General features: G+C 44.2%; 1 protein-coding gene across 5 annotated transcripts in view; it reads left to right on the top strand.

Annotated features, from left to right (window-relative positions):
* LOC307215917 (protein FAM13A-like) overlaps nucleotides 1-23,275 on the top strand; it is a 41,937-nt gene that overhangs the window by 4,658 nt on the left and 14,004 nt on the right. Inside the window, exons 3-7 of one of the 5 annotated variants that reach the window (XR_013838704.1) lie at nucleotides 1,512-1,721; nucleotides 4,261-4,447; nucleotides 5,996-6,134; nucleotides 6,913-7,028; nucleotides 9,275-10,322. Coding sequence is in view for 1 of the 5 variants with exons in the window: in XM_079975743.1 (XP_079831869.1) it covers nucleotides 1,512-1,721; nucleotides 4,261-4,447; nucleotides 5,996-6,134; nucleotides 6,913-6,978 (602 nt within the window). In the remaining 4 variants the exon portion in view is untranslated. Of the gene's footprint in view, nucleotides 1-1,511; nucleotides 1,722-4,260; nucleotides 4,448-5,995; nucleotides 6,135-6,912; nucleotides 10,323-23,275 lie in introns of those variants that run through there. The other 4 variants (XR_013838705.1, XR_013838706.1, XR_013838703.1 and 1 more) reach the window with 4 other exon arrangements.

Genomic DNA, 23,275 nt, shown 5'->3' with positions numbered 1-23,275 from the left:
ATCACCTTGCCCAAGAAAGGAAGATTTGAGACTGGGCGATAGTTGGCCATACTGGCCGGGTCTAAAGATGGTTTTTTAAGAAGCGGTTTAATGACCGCCTCTTTCAGCGGATCTGGGAATGTTCCCTCACAGAGGGAAGCATTCACCACCCCACAGAGCCCATCGCCCAGCCCTTCCCGGCTTGCTTTTATTAGCCAGGATGGGCAAGGATCCAGGAGACAGGTGGTTGGTTTCACGCGTCCAAGCAGCCTGTCCACATCCTCGGGGGTAACGGATTGAAATTGATTCCATGCAACTTGACCAGACAGAGCTCCAGCACTCTCCTGCCACGGCACTTCTCCCACGGTGGTGTCTAGCTCCTTCCGAATATGAGTGATTTTATCTGCAAAAAACTTTGCAAAATCGTTGCAGGAGATCTTGGGGTCTTTACAAGGCCCCGGTGGTAAAGGTGGTTTTGTTAAATTACGAACCACCTGAAAGAGTCTCCTGCTACTATTTTCTGCAGATGCAATAGAGGCGGTGAAGAAAGTCTTCTTCGCCGTCGCTATCGCCACTTGGTAGGCTCGACGTTGAGCTCTAACCTGTGTCCGGTCAGATTCGGAGTGAGTTTCGAAATGAGATTCGAAATGATTTTCATGTAGGTAACCTGAAGGAATGGTTATGCAAATTTGTTAGATACAGAGCTAAGAACCATTTTAGAACTGACACCAGGCCTCCTATTGATTTTGACAGATCAGGACTGTGTATTTATTCACTAATATTCATAATGTTCATACAGTGAAATGATAGATTTATCTTATTTCTATGGGGGGAAGTGTTTTAGTGCCATGTACTTCTCATATTGGATGCGGGTAGCGCTGCGGGTAAAATCTCAGTGCCTAGGACTTGCCGATCGTATGGTCGGCGGTTCGAATCCCCGCGGTGGGGTGAGCTCCCGCCGTTCGGTCCTAGCTCCTGTCCACCTAGCAGTTCGAAAGCACTCTTAAGTGCAAGTAGATAAATAGGTACCGCTTTATAGCGGGAAGGTAAACGGCGTTTCCGTGTGCTGCGCTGGTGCAGGCTCGCCAGAGCAGCTTTGTCACACTGGCCACATGACCCGGAAGTGTCTCCGGACAGCGCTGGCCCCCAGCCTCTTAAGCAAGATGGGCGCGCAACCCCAGAGTCGGTCACAACTGGCCCGTACAGGCAGGGGTACCTTTACCTTTACCTTTACTTCTCATATTACTTAAAGAAAATGTTTTCTTGCTTACAAAGATGCTGATTAACTACCAGGTTGTTTAGTTTTGTTGCCATGACAAAAGCATACCCAGAAACCATTCCTACCATACATGAACAAATTTAGAGATGCAGTCATGCATCTGAGACAGTATGTGAAGAAGCAGGTGTTCTTCCCCCCTACGTTTTTTGGGTATTTTTTCAAATCCTAGTGTTCCCACAACCCCCTCCTTCTGCATGGATGTTAGTATGAAAACAAATTTGCTGTTACTATAGGATGTTGCCTATTTCAATAGGTCTGAATCACAAAGGCCTATTTCGGATCAGTGGCTCAGTGACCAAAATCAAAGCGCTGAAGGAGAAGTATGACCAAGGAGAAGAGGTGGATCTTGTTAAGGAAGGAGATGTCAATTCCATTGCCAGCCTGCTTAAACTCTTCCTGAATGAGCTCCCAGTCGCTGTTCTCCCTGACAATCTGTGCGCCAATATTTTAGCTACTTTTGAAGGTAAAACAATTACATATTTTTGTTCAAGTGGGCATGTTGCCACATCTTGGAAAGATACAGGTGCAAAGGTTCTTGATCAGGGAGAGGGTTGAAATGGATGATACATATATTTTGGTCTATTCTGTAATTGGAAGCCAGTTTGTCAAACACGAATGAAGGCGTTTGACCTTGAGCATAAGAGGTGCTCAACAAACTCAGAAAATGATGAACACTACATGGATCTGCTGAAGATTACATAATGGTTTGTGGCCATTGGTATCAATTTGTGTACACTGACTTGCTGTCACCCTCTTCATCGAACTTTAAAATTCTTTATCTATATCCTCTTGTGTTTCCCCTTCTTACCCTTTTCACTTCTTCCATTCTTTTCAAACTCACTACATATGCTTGGAAAGGTTTTTCTGTCTCTGCTCATCAGACCACATTCCTTTTTTCCAGTAACCCTCAAGACAAACTTCGTTTAGCAAAATCTTTTTGGTATTCCCTAAGGTGGCGCTGTGGGTTAAAGCCTCAGCGCCTAGGGCTTGCCGATCGAAAGGTCGGCGGTTCGAATCCCTGCGGCGGGGTGCGCTCCCGCTGCTCGGTCCCAGCGCCTGCCAACCTAGCAGCTCGAAAGCACCTCCGGGTGCAAGTAGATAAATAGGGACCGCTTACCAGCGGGAAGGTAAACGGGGTTCCGTGTGCGACTCTGGCTCGCCAGAGCAGCGATGTCACGCTGGCCACGTGACCCGGAAGTGTCTCCGGACAGCGCTGGCCCCTGGCCTCTTAAGTGAGATGGGCGCACAACCCCAGAGTCTGTCAAGACTGGCCCGTACGGGCAGGGGTACCTTTACCTTTACCTAATACCAGTTTAGAGCTGATCTACTTATGCAAAGAAATCATGCACCTTCCTGGAACCTAGTTCAGACTGCAAGTGAGGAGTGCATGTTTACATGCTTTCCTAGGTTGAAAAAAGCCCCAAACAAAACCAAACCCCCAACCTCTCTGCTTGTGTGGTGATGTCAAGAAGGAGGGTTCTAGATTTCTCCATGCTGAGGACTCCTCCCCCCACCAAATTGGGGAGCATCTCCTACCAGCAGTTTGAAGTGGAGCAACTCCCAGAAGGCCATTTCCTGTGATACATCTGTATGTGCAGATTGGCCGTCATTTGTTTCTCTCCTACCCACTGACTGTCTCCGTGTCCATTCCTGCTATTCATGATAATTGATCATAAACATTTGTCCTTTCTCAGTTTTGTCGGTGTAACACAGAGTTGGGTTTGCATGTTACTAAGAAGCTGCAATACTGGAAGCCGAGGTTGTTTGTACACCTTCTGCTTGCACTTTCTACATAATGTGCAAAAGGGGAATGTACACGTCTCTCCCATGGGGAGAATTTCAAGAGCATATGGTTCTCATACACTAAGGTTACCAGATTTATTTCAATGAATTCAGGGACACCATAAGTAAATAATTAATTAAATAAATAAATTTATATAATAAAAAAGGAAAAAAGTTATTTTTTTTAAAAAAGAAGTAATATCTTCTCTTCTGTGGTCTCCTCTGCTGTGCGGCCTTCCTCTGGGTCCTGGCCTTTCTTGGAGTGCTAGCTGTGCTTTCCCCCTCTCTCTCCCACCTTGCACTGTGATCCCCTATAGTCTTACTTGGGAGTAAGCATTAGCAGAAACCCCCTCCTCCTGCTGCTGCCCTGCCCACCTGTCTGGCCATCTCCTGCACAGGCATTGTCCGGCGGCTGCCCATCCGCGCCTTGGCGCACCCAGTCAGCGGGTCCCGGAGCAGAGCGAACGGGAGGAGGTGCGCTTGGGTTGGATCAGCTCATCTCCTGCTCGCCTCTCATCCGCGATGGCCAACGACGAGCTGGCCAACAAGCTGAGCCGCCGCTTGCAAGTTGAGGAGCACAATGGTGAAGCCGAGCATAAGCCGCAGCTGCCCAAGCACCACCCGGAGGCTGAGCTGGAGCCCGAGCCGATGGCCTTGGGCAGCAGTGCCGACGGTGAGCTGAGCGCCAAGTTGCAGCTGCGCACCGAACTCAAGGACCCTGTACAGCTCTCGCCCGGCGGTGGCACCCAGCACTGTGTCTTCAGCCCCTACACCGAGTCCCCATATGATGTGTCTTGTGCGCAACACATCATATGGGGATTTCTAGTGAGGCAAGATGGCAGGCACCTCCTGAAGCCAGCCAGAGCCAACTGCGCTACCAGGCTGGCTCCGGGCTGCTGAGACTGCTGCTGCCACGTTTCCCGGGGACATAAGATGAAATCCGGGGACATTCTGGGGATGGAATTTGTCTGGGGACAAATTTGCAAATCCGGGGACTGTCCCTGGAAAACGGGGACATCTGGTAACCCTATCATGTTGCACAGGACGTCACTCATGTTTATGCTGTCAATGCTTCTCTGCCGCCCATCTGGGCAGTGACCATCTTACCTCAGTACAAAACACCTTGCACATGCTTGGTACTCAGTATGTATGAAACACTAGCAATAATAACTACAATTTATGCTAACCTTAGTTAATGATTAACATTTAATCCTTCACAGATAATAAAAACGACATGGCAGACTGCCCAGGATGCACCCTAAGAAGGCTATTAAGTAGCCTACCGAAAGCCCACTATAGCCTTTTCCATTTCCTTATTAGATTTCTGGTCAAAGTGGCAGCACATAGCGATGAGAACCACATGACAATGGAGAACCTTGCCATTGTTTTTGGCCCCACCCTTTTCCGGTAAGATGTTGTTATGATTGCTGTATAATGTGTAAATTCCCTTTTCCTGTGGTATAACTTTCCTGGCAACATTCCTTTAGTCTGCAGGTGGGGGCTTGGATGTTCCCTCTAAAGAAGCCCTCAACCTTTCTTGTATATGTTATGTCTAGAAATGCATGCAAGAGAGAAGGCTTCTGGCCTAGTTGAGAGACTAATTTTCCATTTACAGGGAGTTGTTCCCACAAAGGAGCTTTCAGACTTATTTCACTGCCTGAAGTGGGATACTTCAGGAAACAGTTTACGCAAATGATTTTGCTGGTTGTGTATTCTGGTCCCGAGGGTAATATGCTTAAACTGACTTAAAATGCAAGTGTTCTCTGAGTTTCCATGTGCCTTGGAATTTACAAGTTTGTAAGTACCGTATTTTTCGCTCTATTGGACGCACCGGACCATAGGAGGGGGAGAACGGGGGGAAATTTTTTTTCTTGTTCTCCCCCTCTAAAACAAGGTGCGTTCTGTGCGTTCAAGGTGCGTTCACCCGAAGCCTCCGGATATCTGCCCGAAGCCCGGGGCGCACTGCGCAGCGCGCCCCAGGCTTCGGGATGCAGGCTGCTATCCGCAAGCCTTGGGAGCCCGGCGGGAACTCCCGCCCGGCTCCCAAGGCTTGCGGATAGCTTCCTGAAGCCTGGAGAGAGCCTGTGCTCGGAAACGTACTGGGAGCCAATGTAGGTCTTTCAAGACCGGTGTTATATGGTCTCGGCGTCCACTCCCAGTCACCAGTCTAGCTGCCGCATTCTGGATTAGTTGTACTTTCCGGGTCACCTTCAAAGGTAGCCCCACGTAGAGCGCATTGCAGTAGTCAAAGCAGGAGATAACCAGAGCATGTACCACTCTGGCGAGACAGTCTGCAGGCAGGGAGGGTCTCAGCCTACGTACCAGAAGGAGCTGGTAAACAGCTGCCCTGGATTTGACCTGTGCCTCCATGGACAGCTGTGAGTCCAAAATGACTCCCAGGCTGCCATTAGAGAACAACAGCATTCATTGGCCATGTTATATATAATGCGCACGCTGTGTGCATGCTGTGAGCTTTCAGTTCCTTGCAATATTTGGATGACTTTAGCATGGAGTTACCAGATTTTATCCAGATATTTTAATAACAGTTTTATTATACATACAAATAACTATTGCCAAAGCAGGATAGCAACCAAAATTCCTAACAATAATTCATGTTAGAAGTATGCTACATCAAATATGTACTGACTTGTTAAAAGCAAGCGCAGAAAAGGCTTCTTTCTTTTTCTCTCCCTCTCCTTATGGCAAGTTCAGCAAAAATTGTCGCTGATCACACACACACACACACACACACACACACACACACGAGCTGTCTACAACATGCACATTTATCTTTTCATTTCCTCCTTTTATAAAACATAACGGCAAGCACTTAAAACATTTATGTTCTGTAAGTTTCTTTCTAATGACCACCAGATTGGGTGGTTGATGATTCATAGGGCTAGAGTATGAAGACCATTAAACTGATGGCATTCCATTTTCTCTTTTCCTTTTCAGAATTCCTTGCAGCCCCTCAGCTCATAAAAAACAAGCAGTATGCAATGGCATTCTCCTATATATTCTTCAGCACCATGAGGAGATATTTGTGGTCTGCCCTGACACTCATTTCTCACTGACAGAGGCAGGTGACCCCCAGGTAAGGAGCTATTAAGGGAGACTGAGTCAACAGATAATTTCTCATTAACTCCTAGGTATGTATTTTTCTCAACTACACTGTGAAGTCGCCCCATGGTCAATGCTTGGTTTATCAGTAGCACATTGAGTGCAGATGGGAAACTTGGTTTTTAAATGATAATTTCCCCTGCCAAAGAATACAAATAATCAGCTTTAAAGAGAATGTTGTTTAAACTGAAGGCGCTAATAAATTGTTCCAGGGCAAGTGAGTTTAAATCTATCTTTTTGTCAAGTTTCATGTAAGGGTCTTAAATATAGTGCACTTTATAATTATGATATATCTGGTTTAATAATGGAATGATATGTATTATGTTCTAATTACATAATCAGTAAATATGAAAAACTATATATTGTGTGTTGGGGAAAAGCTTTTAAAAACTAGGGGAAAGGGTTCCAGCCTTGTCTTTTTATTGACAAGCTGGTTTTCTAGGTGTAAAGATGTTTTTAGGAGAAATGGCCTTTCAAACATGGAGTCAAGAGACAATTTCACCATTTGATAAGCTGTTTGTGTGAACTTGGCTGCAATGCAGTTTAGATTCTGGGGGTAATGACAGAGGACATATATGCCTCTAATATATGGTGAAGGGGGTTGAAAATGACCTTTTGATCTCTCTTGCACAGTTATAAAACTATTATAAAGAATAGGTTATTAACAGTTTTCAACATAACATCACTCTGCTCCTTCCCCCTTATTTCCGCCTCACCATCCCATTCCAATCATTTGTACGCTTTCCCCACAGATTCTCTCCCCTGCCCCATTGTCCCAAGAGCTGACACAACAGACAGAGGAAATCCATCATCCATAATGTATGCGGCAAGCAACCTAAGACTGGCTGGCCCCTTCCCTCCACATGGTGTCAGTATTGCGTTTTGGAATCTCACTGTTCCACTTGATGGCAACTGGCTGGATTTTAACCTGCAGCTTTCAAGGTCTTTTTTTTACAGTTTGCCCCTTCTTCTGTTCACATGGACAGCAATGTCATCATGACTGATTTATAACAACTCAAAGGATCTGTTTGGATAATCAGATGTTTGGGGACATAGGTGTACAAATTTATATCCTTAATTAAAACACTGAGCTGCAAAGAACATTCCCTCCGCCGGTCCTGTAATGGGTGGGGGAGCTGTGAGACTCTGCAAGGGTTTCCTCTCAAGCAAAGGCCCTTTCGAAGCCTCACCACTGGGCAGGAAGAGCCTGGCAAACTCCACAAGGACTTCCAGAACGCCTCTCTCTTGCTGAGAGGGAGCCATTCTGGAGAGCTTTGCGCTGCCCCTAGGGATGGGGAGGAATAGCAGCAATCAAAATAGTTGGTGAATCAGTTCCTACTCTACCTCCTATTTCCAACCATATGTGATTCTTTCTTAGTAGCATCTATAACTTTGGCCCACTCATTGATTTGACACTTGAAATGACTTTTAAAACAAACAGTTGAATGTGCATAGGCAGTATCATATGCCAAAGGCACAAATCCTGTTGCTAACAAAAGTGTCTGACCTCTGTTGATAATATTACCATAGCTATTGTGTGTGTGTGTGTGTGTGACAACAAACGGCTCTTCTCCTTTTTTCTGAAGAATGGTTTCAAGGATGGGCCTTTGGATGTTGATAAATCTTGCCCCATCCCTTTGAAAACTGTTTGGGGATGACTGTCAATTCCCTGACATGTTTTCGGTTATAGGATGGTTACTGCCATGCTCTGTCAGTAAAATGTTACTAGCTGCACTTTGCCCCTTGTTTCTGGAAGGCTAATGCTGTCGGCTGTAGTGTGCTTCTCTCTCTCTAGATGCTGCTGTTTGCCATCTGTCTCTCGTTTGTTCCAAGAGGACAAATTACTCTAGGTTCTGTGCTAATCCAAAGCAATAGGCAGTAACATTTCTACTCCCCTCCACAAAATCTCTCCAGCCATCCAGAACGATGCACAATTGGAAATCATTTCCACTGATAATACCTTCGGAGTTTAGGAAAATTATTTCACAAAGCGAAGCAAACAAAGCTCGGGTGAATTTCCACTGTGACTCTGCAAGAGATGTCATTATATCCCTGTTGTCTTTATTTCTCCGTGTTCTGAAAGCACCTAGGAATTAAGTGCTCTTGAGTTTGTGAGAAAGGGGAACTTGAGTGCAGCTTCTCACATGTATGTGCATGCTTAAGTGTCTGGAGACAGAGCTCTGCAGAGAAGGACACATTGCAGGCACATTTTGCTACTGGTCAGCACCCCTCCAAGAAACCTTGAGTGACAGCTGTGGGCTGGGCCAGCAAATGTGAAACTCTGGGTCATTTCCTCTGCTGTTTTCTACCCCATTGCTTTTCACTTGCTTACCTCTCCCCGCACACACTTCTTTCCTTCGACCCATTCCCATTTTCCCAAAGATTCCCTTCATCCACCCCCACTCCTTCTTTGTGCTTCCCAGCAGAAGATACAAGCTGCCTCCCACAGGGTCAGGCCTTTCCACCATCCCATTGACTTCAAATCTGTCCAACACAGGCAGAAGCTTTGCCTCTGATGGAAACTGTCTCCATTTAATGGGAGAGGCCAGCCATTGAACTAGAAACCTGCAAGCTGTGGTCCCTCCTATTTTCCGCTGGGGCTTCTCCTCTTGCCCCTAGAATAGAGGCTGCAGTTGGTGTGGATCGGATTCTGACAGCGAAAGGTCAGCACAGCTGACCCATGCCTGTCCACCACCTTTCCCTTCCATCTTCTACTGTTTTCAAGGGATTCTCTTTTCAGCTATCTGATTTCACACACGCACCCATGTTTATTTATCCAGTGGGTGTCATGTTAATTTTATGCCCCGGGTGCCAGATTCCTTTAGGCTCCCCCTGCAGACACCCACACACTCTTTTCTTGTTCCAAAGTATGGAGCCATATTTGGAAGAATGCAAGAAGCCAGATATGGAGGCAGCCAAAATTAATTTCTCCCTTCCCCTCCCGCACTGCCAATCTCTGGGAACAAAATGAATAGCTTTGACTTAGAATCTTTTTCACTGGTCAGGTTGAGTGGGACCTTCTAAAAATAGCAATATGTTCTATTTTGTTGCCGCTGTAACTCTACTGCACAAATTCTTTTATCAACACAGTTAATATTTGCATATTTCTCTTAGGAAATATAACAAGGAGTCTGCCAAGTCCATCGAGCAAAGGGAATATTTTCTGGATGCAGCTGCTTGATCTGTTTTTTATAATCATTATTTGTGCTTCAAGTCTGACCTTCACATCCCTCAACATGAAATCCATGTCAATAAAGTCCCTGTTATTTGATCTTACATTTACAGTCCATAGGGTGCTGCCTTTGCATAGAGCAGTGCTAGACATTGCAAAATAAATAAATAAACAAACAACCACCAAAAAACCAACAGCACTGCCCCCCCCCAGCTGAGTTTTCCTCTTCCTCTCTTTTGGATTTGGCCTGCCTCATTCTGGATGTTGTTGTTCTGAGTTTTCTCTGCCCCTGATAGTCCTGTAGATATCGGGATATGTGGTAAATGGGAGCAGATGTTATAGAGCGGGGCAGGGGAGGAGGAACTTGGCATGGGGCTACTCTTTTTGGCAGTAGCAGCTCTGTATTTTGTAACATCTAGGTACAAACACACACTGCTTCCACTTGGCTTGGTCCCATGAGGCTGTTTTATGTGTGTGGATACTGCAGCCTCCCACACAAAGCCAGTGGCCCAAGACTTTCTCAGGTGACTTCAGTCTCAGTGGTACAGATAAGTAGCAGCTTGGGGACAGGATACCTAGCAGCCCACCTTCCCCTTTACAATATACCTCTGGTTGGTCGCTCAGATCTTCCAAGGGGGCCTTTCTGATGCAAAAAATGATGGGATGCAATTTTATAGCATCTTGCAAGCAGGCCTTTTCAGTAGTGGCACCGCTCTCTGGAACATAAACCATGTGATGTTCATGAGGTAGCAATACCTTCTGAAGACCCATCAGTTTATGCAGGCTTTCTCTGGCCTGTAAGCTTCATTGCACTGCTCCATTTTACTGATGTATTCTTTGCTTTTATTGATGTGGGGTTTTTTTTGTATTTTGGTTAACTGTTGTAATATAGATCTTTTAATGATCTTAACTGTTTCATGTGAGCTGTTTAGAAACGTCACTCATTAACTGGCACATAGATATTATAAATAAAAATGAATGAAAGAATAATATGGGCTGAAATATTTGTGGACTGTTTAAGTGTGTGTGTGTGTGTGTGTGTAAATATTCTCTGGGAGAGGTAGAATTCGCCAGGAGTTTGTGTGAGGGCAAACAATAAATTTCTCAGAAAACTTTCTTCTGAGAAATCTTGGCTCACATAATCTTGAATGAACCTCTGTTGTTAGTTCATATAGGTGAACTCCATATTTGTATATGCAGCCTTTGTGTGTACATGTGCCCAGTTTTGATGGAAATATAGAACTACACTCCCTCTATCTATCTATCTATCTATCTATCTATCTATATCTCCATACATTGGTGGAGGAAGTGTTTCCTCCCAGCTGAAGGGATCAGTGCCTGCATTTTCCCTCTACCCTTTTTACTGTCCAGTTCTTCCACATGCCATATACCCTCTTCAATAGCTAAGGAGGCCCTGAGTATCTGCTGTGGAATCCTTGCACATAGCAAAGCCAGTGTGTACACTCAGGACATGTGGGTCACTGACCAGGCCCATTTGGGCCTCACCATTTTCCTGCACGAAGTGACCCCATGTTGTAGGGATCACCTAGCACTCGGCCACAGATGTCCATTAGAAGAGACCAGTAATGGGTAAGCAAGCTCTTTCAAAGGGAATCTTCTCTGCCATTTGTGGAATGCCTAATCAGGAACCACAGGGCTCCGGCAATCTAGGAAGCACTGCAATAGGATGTATTTCTGTGGGTATTTACCATGAATTTTGCGATATGTTTAAAAAATGAATATGTAACAGATATTGCTAATAGTTCCACTTGCCAAGCCCTTCTGATGTTGCTGACCCAGACTGAAAGCCACAGCAGTCATTTTGTCAGATATCGGAGAAAGAACCTAAGCGTCTTCTGGTTGCTAAGGCAACGCAAGAGTACATTCCTCTCTCTTTTATCTCCTTTAGCAAATTTCGTTCTTTTAGCTTCAAGACTAGCCTAAGTAGATCAAAAGTAGTCTCTTCATTATGTACCACCGAGATAGCTGCTTCTAAGGCAAATGAACTGTTAAGTTGAAGTGCGTTGCAACCTGAAATACATGTTGTTTTGTTTTGTTTGGAGGAAGGCCATTGACTCGGGAGTGACTTGCTGGAGGAGATAAGATTAAGCCAAAGCAGAGAAATTTCAAAGCACATTACAAGGATAATCTCTATTTGCAAAATATTTCAAAAGGGCAAAAGAATTAACATTTCTTAAAAAGACCCTTCTGCTCAGTGCTGAAAAGCATTCCTTCGTCTACACATATTCAGTGTTTGTACACAGTTTGGAATAGTGTGTGTGTGTGTGTGTGTGAGAGAGAGAGAGAGAGAGAGAGAGAGAGAGAGAGAGAGATTTGTTATACTGCACTTCCTTGGAATTCTCAGATTGTTTCAGATAGTAAGAGCTGTTTGACAGTGGAATGGTCTCCCTCCTTCCTCAGAGGTTTTTAAGCAGAGGTTGGATGGCCATCTTCTATGGATACTTTGGCAGATATTCCTGCATGGCAGGAGGTTAGACTAGATGCCCCTTGGGGTCCCTCCCAACTCTACAATTCTATGATTCTAATTCCCTAGCTAACAGGACCAGTGGTCAGGGATGATGGGAATTGTAGTCCCAAAACAGCTGGAGGGCCAAGTTTGGCCATTGCTGCTATAGACAAAGCTCTCTGTTTACATCCAGTGCCCAGCTATGTGTTTACTAGCCTCCTGCCAGCAAGCAAGACCACATGCACATCGATGTAATATAGAGTTACAGTTGTGTGTAAGAACTGAATGTAAGAACAGATGCTTCATGATCTGTTAGACCACATGTATAACACATACATAAACAGTACATTGTTTAAAGAATTAGCCAGCTAGAATGTGTTCTAGAAACCATTTATCCCATTTGACATGGGAATGCTGAGACTGAAGTTTCAATTCTAGCCCCACTTAATAGGATTAAATCCCATTGACTTCAAATGGACGTCTGAATAGAGCTCGTTAACATTATGAAATGACTTGCCCAAGTACACAGTGACTCATTGCACAAATCCCTCCTCACTTCTCATCTTGCACTCACCAGAACAGGAGAGTAAAAGCTTCTGCTTTCAGTTTTAGTCTAACCACCAGTCCTGTGATGACTGAACTTGAGGAACTGTGGTTTGCTTAGAGTTCTAGGGATGGGTAACCTGTAGCCCTCCAAATATTGCTGGAATCCAACCTCCATTAGCCCCAGCCAGCATGACCAATAGGCAAGGAGTATGGAAGCTGTAATTCAGCAACATCTGGAGGGCCACAAAATCACTAGTTTTAACTTTGCTTTGAGAACAAGCTAGGATATGAAACCATAGTTTGATCCTGGATTGTTTAAACAAGCCACAGTTTCCTGAGTTTGGGTGCCACATGGAACTGTGAAACAGATGCTTCCGTTTTCCTCTGGCACATGAGAAGGGGGGAATTAATTTTTCAGGGACTCCTTTCCTTCCACATAGACATGAATTAACCCATCAATGATATAAATGAATAAGGGAGATTGAAGCAAGTTCATTTTATTTTCTGTGGTAGTTTCTAGGAGCAGAGGGAATGCAAATTGTTTCAGATTATTCCTTTGCTCCAAAGAGTTGGCATGGTGTAATTAGACAAGGAATGGAGAGAACTGGCTATGAAGCTCTCACTTGGTGACCTTGAGCCACTCAACATCTCTCCACCAAATTGATGCAGTGGCGTAGCGTGAAGGGTGCAGGGGGGGGGCCGGCCGCACCGGGTGCAACATCTGGGGGTTAGGGTTAGGGGGCGCAAATCCACGGGTTAGGGGGCGCGAATTACTTGCCTTGCCCTGGGTGCTGACAACCCACGCTACGCCACTGAATTGATGCATGGAGTGCTGTGAAGGACAGGAAAAGCCATGGATACAGTCTTGAGAGCCTTAGAATAAGGGTAATTACATAATTCATCTTTCATATAAAACCTACATATATGCTGTTTAAATTCTGATGTAACATTTTGTACATTGGCGAATTGAATGAGTTTAGGCTGCTCATGTGCCCCTTTTCACTCCAAAGTTTTGTTTTGGGGGTTGTTTAATTGTATCAGAGCTTTGGAATCAAAGAAAGAAAGAAAGAAAGAAAGAAAGAAAGAAAGGAGAAAACTAGCTTGAAATGCTTTCTGAAACATTCAGAATATCACTTTAGGAGGCCTTCATTTGTGTGAAAATCCATTGGTGGAGTCTGAGGAAAGTTCAGGAGAGTGGGCCACAATGGACAATTTTTCTTCAGTGTTACACAGTGTGAAACAAACCGGTCCAAGCTGGTTGGAACTGGTTTAGACCGGTTTGAACTGTTCCAAACTGGTTTGAACCAGTTTAGACCGGTTTGAACCGGTCCAAGCTGATTGTAACTGGTTGCAGCCGGTTTGAACCGGTACAGACAGGTTTGAACTGGTCCAAGCCGGTTTAAACCTGTCCAGACCGGTTTGAACCTGTCGAAGCCAATTGGTACGGGTTGAAGACTGGTTCCAACTGGTGTAGACCGAATAAAACCGACTTCAACCGGTTCCAACCGGTCTAGACCGGTTCCAACCGATGTAGACCGATTCAAACCGGCTTTAACCGGTTCCAACTGGTCTAGACTGGTTCCAACCTGCTTGGACCGCCAAAACCAGCTTCAACCGGTTCCAACCGGTCTCGACTGGTTCCAACTGGCTTCGACAGGTTCCAACCGGTCTAGACTGGTTCCAACCAGCTTGGACAGGTTCAAAACAGCACGGACCAGTTCCACCCAGTCTAAACCGGTTCAAACCGGTCTAGACTGGTTCCAACCGGTGTAGACTGATACAAACCGGCTTCAACCGGTTCAAACAGGCTTCGACCGGTTCCAAGCAGCTTGGACTGGTTCCAACCGGTCTAAACTGGTTCAAACTGGCTTCAACCGGTTCAAACTGGACTAGACTGGTTCCAACTGGTGTAGACCGATTCAAACCGGCTTCAACCGGTTCCAACCAGCTTGGACCGGTTCAAAACAGCATGAAACGGTTCAAAACAGCATGGACCGGTTCCAACCGGTCTAAACCAGTTCAAGCGGGCTTCGACCGGTTCAAAGCAGCTTGGACTGGTTCGAACTGGTCTAAACCGGTTAAAACTGGCTTGGACCAGTTCAAACAGGCTTCGACCAGTTCCAACCAGTCTGAACCAGTTCCACCCAGTCTAGACCGGTTCCAACCAGCTTTGACCGGTTCCAAGCAGATTGGACTGGTTCCAACTGGTTTAAATCGGTTTGGACCGGTTCCAACCAGCTTGGACCGGTTCAAAACAGCATGGACCAGTTCAAAACAGCATGGACCAGTTCCATCTGGTCTAAACCGGTTCAAACCAGCTTCAACTGGTTCAAACGAGTCTAGACTGGTTCCAACTGGTGTAGACCGGTTCAAGCCGGCTGAACCAGTTCCAACCAGTCTAGACCGGTTCAAACTGGCTTCGACCTGTTCAAACCGGTCTGAACCAATTCCACCCAGTCTAGACCGGTTCCAACCAGCTTCGACTGGTTCCAAGCAGCTTGGACTGGTTCCAACTGGTCTAAACCAGTTCAAACCAGCTTCAACCGGTTCAAACCGGTCTAGACTGGTTCCAACCGGTGTAGACTGATTCAACCCGGCTTCAACCCGTTCCAACTGGTCTAGACTGGTTCCAAATGGTGTAGACCGATTCAAACCGGCTTCAACCGGTTCGAACCGTTCTAGACTGGTTCCAACCTGCTTGGACCGTCAAAACCAGCTTCAACCGGTTCAAACCGGCTTGGACTGGTTCAAACTGGTCTGGGCCGGTTCCAACCAGTCTAGACCGGTTCAAACCGGCTTCAACCGGTTCAAACCAGTCTGAACCAGTTCCAACCAGTCTAGACCGGTTCAAACCGGCTTTGACCGGTTCAAACCGGTCTGAACCAGTTCCAACCAGTCTAGACCGGTTCAAACCAGCTTCGACCGGTTCCAAGCAGCTTGGACTGGTTCCAACCGGTCTAAACCGGTTCAAACCGGCTTCAACCGGTTCAGACCGGTCTAGACTGGTTCCAACCGGTGTAAACCGATACAAACCAGCTTCAACCGGTTCCAACCGGTCTGGACGGGTTCCAACCAGCTTGGACTGGTTCGAAACAGCATGGACTGGTTCCAACTGGTCTAAACTGGTTCAACCAGCTTCAACCAGTTCAACCCGGTCTAGACTGGTTCCAACTGGTGTAGATCAGTTCCAACCGGCTTTGACCAGTTCAAACCGGCTTCAGCTGGTTCCAACTGGTCTGGACCGGTTCCAACCAGCTTGGACCAGTTCGAAACAGAATGGACCGGTTCCAACCGGTTCAAACCGGTCTAGACTGGTTCCAACTGGTGTAGACCTATTCAAAGCGGCTTCAACCGGTTCCAACCGCTCTGGACCGGTTCCAACCGGTCTAGACAGGTTCCAACCAGCTTGGAGCAGTTCAGAAGGGTCTAGACCAGTACTGACCAACTTGGTCCGATTTCTACCAGTCCCAACCTGTTCCAACTGGCTTGGGCTGGTTAAAACCAGCTGTGACCAGTTCCTACTGGTCTAGACTGGTTCAAACAGGCTTGGACCAGTTCAAACTGTCTGTACCGGTTCAAACTGGCTTCAACCAGTTACAACCAGCTTGGACCGGTTCCAACCAGCTTGGAGTGGTTCCAACCGGTCTAAACCGGTTCAAACCGGCTTCAGCCGGTTCAAACCAGTCTGGACTGTTTCCAACTGGCTTCAAACTAGTGATATTCAATGCAAATGCATTTTAAGGCTGAGTCTAGGTAGCCAGTGTGGTGCCCTTCAGATTCTGTTGGACTCCAACTCCCATCAGTCTCAGACAGCATGGCCAATGGAGAGGGTTGATAGGAGTACAACAGCAACTGGTGAGATTAAATGCATGAGCCGCTGCATTCAAGAAAGACCACTCACCCTGCTTTTTGTCCACTTTCAGTGCTCGAGCTCTATTTCTTCAGGGAATCGGTTTAACTTGTAGAACCATTATCACCTACTAACAAATTGCCTTGTTAATTGAACAGCACCACAGTTCATTGGCATGCACTGCGCCTCTTTGTTGGAGCCATGGTGTAACTCTGCAGAAAGGATCATCATGAGCCTTGGGTTTAGCATTTGACTAGCCCACCCAACGAGCTCCCAGTCAACAAACTTAAGAACAGTATCTTTAGATCAAATAGTTTAACCACTCTTCATTTCAAAAGGAGAAGGTAAGGTCTGTGTGAACATGTGTGTATGACAGGGAGCTGTGGAGTTTGGTCAGACGATGGTAATATGTGAAAAAAGAGAATGAATGCAGAAAGGACACCACTAATATAAATAATCCATTCATTTTCATGGGCACTGATGTTAGTAAATAAGTATTCCTTGAGATGGAACAGGCAGGCATTTCGTAATTATGACCTGTTGAGATCTGAGGGTCCCCCCCGCCCGCCCTTTGCAATCGAGTGGCATATAAATTTTATGAATAAATGTATAAATAAAATTGCTGGTTGTTGTAATCCAGCTCAGCTATTTGTGTCTGTAAATACTGCCGCATTTAACCATGGGCAAGACTGCAGCCTTCCTTTGTTTTCAACTTTTTGATCCATTCCATTTTAAGACAGAAATGGTAGATGAGAGCTATTTTTCATGTACTTATCTCTCCCTTCAAGTTAATCCGCTGTTACTAGTCCTGAGCCCTTTGGTTTCCATAGAAACTGCCGCAGCCTCCAACTGTGCAGCCCTCAGAGACTTAATTGCATTCCAAGTTTCATAAACTTTCTATTAACCTTCGCCTGGCAGACACATGCGTGTTGCAAGATAATGAGCTGAATTAATAGTCCAATATGATGGATTTGATTTTTCCCTCAACAGCAACCGGCCCCTCAAATATCCTTTTTTTTTGGGGGGGGGGTTGTCAATGAATATTATCTGTAAAAACTGCTGTGCCGCCATTGCTGATGTTTTGCTTGCTATTTGCAAAATGTCAGACATAAATGAAAACAATCCCATCGGCATTCAGAAAATGGCCTCCAGTTGGCTAGCTAGTCCCCCCCCTCCTTCTTTTAAAATACGCTGCTGCGGCTAGAATTTCTGACACAGGCTGCATGCACACCATATATTTAAGGCACACTTCTCCCCCCCCCCAAAAAAAAATAATTAAAAAAATTCTGGGAACTGTAGTTTATCCCTCATAGAGTTACATTTTCCAGCACTTAACAAACAACAGTTCCCAAGATTCTTTGGTGGAAGTCGTGATTTAAGTATGTGGTGTGTACAGAGCTGTATTCTTAAGGCAAACCTATGCTATGCACTTATGGCTTCAAGGAAACCTAAGAAAGATAATTCTAACAAAAAATGTCTGTGAGGAGATTAGAGATGTATAACAGATTTCTCTCTTTTTTATTTTTTATTTTTATTGATTTTAACATATAAATTATAAAATGTACCACAAAACTTATCACTTATACAATCTTTTTAGACTTCCATCAGCACTTCTGATGATCCACCGTTTTAACCACTTCTTATGTATTTCTTAGCTTTATATTGCCTTTACATCTCTTAACAAATCATCCTTCCCCTTCTCCATTTTTGCAATACTTCCAATAATACTCCTCACAAAACTTCTTGCAAACCTACAAACGTCGTCTGATCTCCACAAATACTTTTCAAGCAGTCCATAAATTTACTCCAGTCTTCCATGAATTTCTGGTCCCGCCGGTTTCTAATCCTTCCTGTTAGTTTATCTAGTTCTGCATAGTCCATTAACTTCATTCTCCATTCTCCATTCTTCAATTGTCGGTAATTCTTCTTGCTTCCATTTTTGGGGCCAGTAATATTCTTGCTGCTGTTATTGCATATAAAAAGAGCTTACATTCCTTTCTATTTATATTACTCCCCACAATACCCAGTAAAAATGCTTCTGGTTTCTTTATGAATGTATTTCAACGTTTTTTTCATCTCATTATATATCATCTCCCAGAAGCATTTCACCTTTTTACATTCCCACCACATGTGATAAAATGTTCCCTCTTTTTCTATAGATTTCCAACATTTTTTACTGACTTTATACATTGTATAACAGATTTTTCAACTCCCTAACAAATCTAAAAATCTAAAGGTTTCCTCATGGGGAACCACAGTTTAGGTATGTTGTACAGATAGAGCATCTTTTTCCAGGCCATCCCTGCCCCAATTTCTGACTGTGGTAGAACTTCCAAGGAGGCCCTTTCTACCAGTCTTAACACCCTGATTCAGAAAGTTACCTGGTCAATGATTCTCTTTCAGAAGTGAAGGAGTGTGTAAATACCTCCTGCAAAGGAAACAGCATAGGAATTGTTAGAGTTAGCAAATATGGGGCAGCCATGCAGGGAAGATCTATCCCCGACAACCTCTCCTTTTTCAGATTTAAGTTTTCACCCAACACTGCCCACACAATTTCAAAGCTGTTTCCTGAAACCATGTAGAATAGAAACTTGGAGACAGAAGATTTACAGGCTGTCAAATTCCGTACCAGTTTGAATGGTTTGTCCTGAAACTCAAAGATGAAAATTGTTTGAGTTCCTCCCACCACCCCTGCATAAGAGCACCTGCTTTGAGAGGGTCCAATGTGACACAGAAAAGCAGCACAGGGGAGTGCTTAACCCTTGCCCTCTTTCCCCCCTGCAATTCCCTCCCCCAATGTATTTCCAGATTATTTGCAAGGAACTCTGTGAAGTGTATGGATCAGCTAGGGAAGGGGAAATTAGTGGGCAGCAAGAGAAAGGTTTAGCATCCCTTTTAACACACACACACACAGCTTCTCTGTTCTAAACTCCCCAACAATCATTTTCCCTTGCTGAACTGGCTGTCATGATTGTGGGATACACATTAGTCATCCCAATATGTTTTGAATGCATTTGGCTGGGACAATTAAACAGAACACAGACACCGAAACATTGATCCATCTACAAAGCAGGCATCTGCTCATACCTAACGTAGATGCAAATTTGTACCTGCTTCAGATACTTCTTCACAAACTGCCTGGCTGTGTTTTTTCAGTGTAGATGGAGAAATGCAAACTGGGCAACTAAGCTGTTTTACACCATTTGTTGCACATCATTAGAGATGGTTTTTTTAAAAAAACTAACTAACTAACTAACTAACTAACTAACTAACTAACTTATACCCATGATTTCTTCATGCCCAGCAAGACCACATATGAACACATTTGAGTCCCCGAACATTCAACCTTGTGACCTGAACAAGACAGCCTTGTTACTTTTGGTTGTTCTCAAGATGACCTATTGCATAAAACCAGCTTATGTCAAGGCGCATTTGTGTTTTTCCCCTTATACAGTAATTCTCAAGAGGCAAGGAGCCTAGTTCCCACAGTCCCTCCATCAAAGCCAAAGAAAAGAAAAAAATAATTTTGGTTAGATAAGGAAAGATATAAATAGAAATAGGTTTAGTTTTTTTGCCCACCTCCTCTGTGCCCTGTTATAAGTTATTTTCCTGGTTACTCTATGAGGCAAAGCATTCTGCTGCTCATTGTCAGGATTAAATTCTTCAAAGATGGGCACAAACTAAAAATACTACATTCTACTGTTTTTCATTAAAGGCGCACACTTAAAGAATCTCTTCTACTTAATGCACTATAGAACAGAGAGGATGAAAGTGAGCATTAGGGCCTTTCTCTTTTCTTCTTGAAAAGCACATCAATACCCTCAGCTGAAGACTGTGGGAAATTCTCAGCTCTCGTCATTGGAATGCGAACTATTCCATGGGCCCTCCAATTTTAATGTTAGCTAGCGGCACCATCCATGCTGGAATATCTGCAGTTCATCTTCCTGGTTTCTGTATAAATTTATCCATGTGGCCAAGTATACACATTCTCCAAAAATGCATATTATCTTCACGAAAGGGTACGGTCTGGCAGTGGCTATTAGCCACTGGTGTGAAATCACACGTGACCTGTTAGTGGAGTGAATGGCAAAAGAAAGCAGGAAAATGGGCACTTGAGCCTTAATAGCTTAGTTGGTTAGAGCACGGTGCTGATAATACCAAGGTTGCAGGTTTGATCCCCTTATGGGACAGCTGCATATTCATGCATTGCAGAGGGTTGGACTAGATGATCCTCAGGGTCCCTTCCAAGTCTACAGTTCTATGCTCTATGAAGCAGGGCCAGTGAGGGAGGTGGCCTTGGGAGACAGGTTGTAGCCTGGGTGATGGGGGTGGCCAGACAGAAGGCTGTATTCAATCCAAACCTGAGGTTCCCTACCCCTTTCATAGATGTGGGTGGCGCTGTGGTCTAAACGACTGAGCTTCTTGGGCTTGCCAATCAGAAGGTCAGCGGTTCGAATCTCTATGACAGAGTAAGCTCCCATTGCTCTGTCCCAGCTCCTGCCAACTTAGCAGTTCGAAAGCTTTCCAGTGCAAGTGTATAAATAGGTACCACTGAGGTGGGAAGGTAAATGGCGTTTCTGTGTGCTCTGGTTTCCATCACGGTGTTCCGTTGCGCCAGAAGCAGCTTAATCATGCTGGCCACATGACCCAGAAAACTGACTGTGGACAAACGCCAGCTCCCTCAGCCAGAGTCACCTTTGACTGGACTTAACCATCCAGGGGTTCTTTACCTTTTACCTTTTCTACCTATACCTCTGGATTTTGCTGATGCTAAGGAAAAGAAATCATAACTGAAGCAGAAAACGCACACACAATCACAGCCAATGTTTATTGTTGTTGTAGAACCTGAGTAGTATTACAATTGCAAGTCCTTTTTTTTTTTTTTTTTGGAAAAAGCATCCCATAAACCCAACCCTAATCATAGCATGCTATCAGGTCCAGGTAGGAATTACTTGACGTGTGAAGCAGCCTTGATGACTCGACCTCTTCATTACTAGGCCTGCTTGTTGGAATGCCGCACTGGGAAAACGGTTCCATTTAAAGTTCTAAGTGTGCTGAAAACATGAGGATAATTTTAATCAAACCCGAGGAGCTATTGGAGAGGGCCAAACACTTTAGACGGCTGAGTAGCAATACCACAAGGTTTCTTAGGGATCTGATGAACTGGAATTGGTGACTTGTACTCCAGCAATGCTTGATTGCATCTGGAGGAGCAGTATCAAAACTATTAAGTGTAAAATAAAATTACTGCAGGCTCTCATCTATAACGCCTTAATAAAGGCATAAGACTTGGACACAAGGGTTTTCTGGCTTTTGAAATTAAATGCTATTAATGATTGCTAACGTGGTGTTATGCACCCCATGAAGTTAATGAGCATAATTTCGAAGATAACTGAAGTGTCACCGGAAAGCTCCAAGGTGATCGGGGGTGGGGGTGGGGAGGAATGGGGACTTGAAAAATATGCCAGATGAACAGAGCAGAAATTAAAGGCTTCATTTTCATGCTTCTCAAGCAGCCCACTCTAGAACAGGATATCGATGCACACAGTTGATGTGTATGAGCATCATAACATTTCTCTAGTATCCATGATGGATGCAGCAGATGCAGATGGAAATCTGGATTCTCTCATCCAGGGAAACTAGTTGCATGGCGCAAAGCATTACTACAGCCAGGGATGAGAAAATATGGCCAGTTTCTCATTTTTCCAGCGTTCAGTTCAGTCCTCTGTATTTCATCATCAGATATATATATATATATATATATATATATATATATGGTTGTCATGAAAATCCACTAGCATTGCAAAACTGGGTGGTGTGCACTTTTCAAAGGATAACTGTGTTTTGGTTTGCATATTGCTTCGGAAAGTGTGAACTAGTTAGGTCAACTTTAAATTTGAATACAAATTTCTCTCCACATCCCTAATGCAGCTGATAAAAACCACTTTCTTTTAGCTGTTTTGCCCTGGATGCCTCAGTGTCATCATGGATAAAATCAGTGCTTAGAAAGTTCATTTTAAAAAGGAATTGGTTACAGTTACACTTACAATTACAGTTCACCCCCTCCAAAAATGAACTAATTTTGTTCCAGTTCAATTCACAATTAATTCATGTGGTCCTCAGCATTTCCCCCATCAGTTTTCAAAATTTTACAATCTGCTCTGCTAAAGTATAAAATATGCTCATGAAGACTAAGAAACCATCAAAACAGACACACAGCTTAAAGTGAACAATTGTTTTATTTTCCCCAACAGTTATGATAGTTTTTCAGATAAGTAAAAATTGTAACTAGAATGGTCACAATCACACATAAAGTGCAATGAATTCCATATAATATGTGTGTGTGTGTGTGTGTGTGTGTGTGTGTGTGTGTGAGAGAGAGAGAGAGAGAGAGAGAGAGAGAGAATTAAAACTGAATTGAATTAAGAATCACCCAGAGCTGTACTGCAAAGAAACAATTCATGTTTAGTTCATACAGGAATTGTAGGAACTACTTTCAGGTGTAATTCTGAGATTTTTGAATTAGTTAAGTGAACTAGTTAATCCAAATTAGTTCATGGCAAGCGATGTATAAAACTGAGGATTTTTTTTTCTACTAAAGCTTCTCTTTTCTGCTTCTTTGATTATTAATGCAGACAATTTCTCCTCATAGTCTTCTGATCATGAACCTTCAGTTGGTTTTGTAGAATTCTCTTTCATATTCCTTTCACATATTGCTATGTCTTGTCCTTTGTTAGCCTTTAGTATTGTCAAAATCCATCTTTTTCTATTTTGACTGCTAGGATGATTGCCTGGGTTCCGATAATTTTTCACCTTCATTACTGTAATATTTTACTTTCGGAGCATCCTGCCTCAAACTTTAATCTCTGTTCCGAATGCTGCTGCTCGGGTAATTCATTCCACTTGTCATCTTGATCATGCAAGACCTCTTTATCATCCCCTCCTTTATCTCCCAGTTCCTTTCCCCCATGCATTTTAAACTGTGTTTATACCTTTTACAATTCTTTGTGGGCTGGTTCTTCCATTTTTGCCCAAGTCCATATTCATCAGCTTTGCTATTCTGAGTCTTGGCTTCCTTGT

The sequence above is a fragment of the Podarcis cretensis genome (genome assembly GCF_951804945.1).
Source record: "Podarcis cretensis genome assembly, chromosome: 5".
NCBI lineage: Eukaryota > Metazoa > Chordata > Lepidosauria > Squamata > Lacertidae > Podarcis > Podarcis cretensis.
Note: the sequence above shows the minus strand (reverse complement) of the source record. Positions and strands in the feature narration are given on the sequence as shown.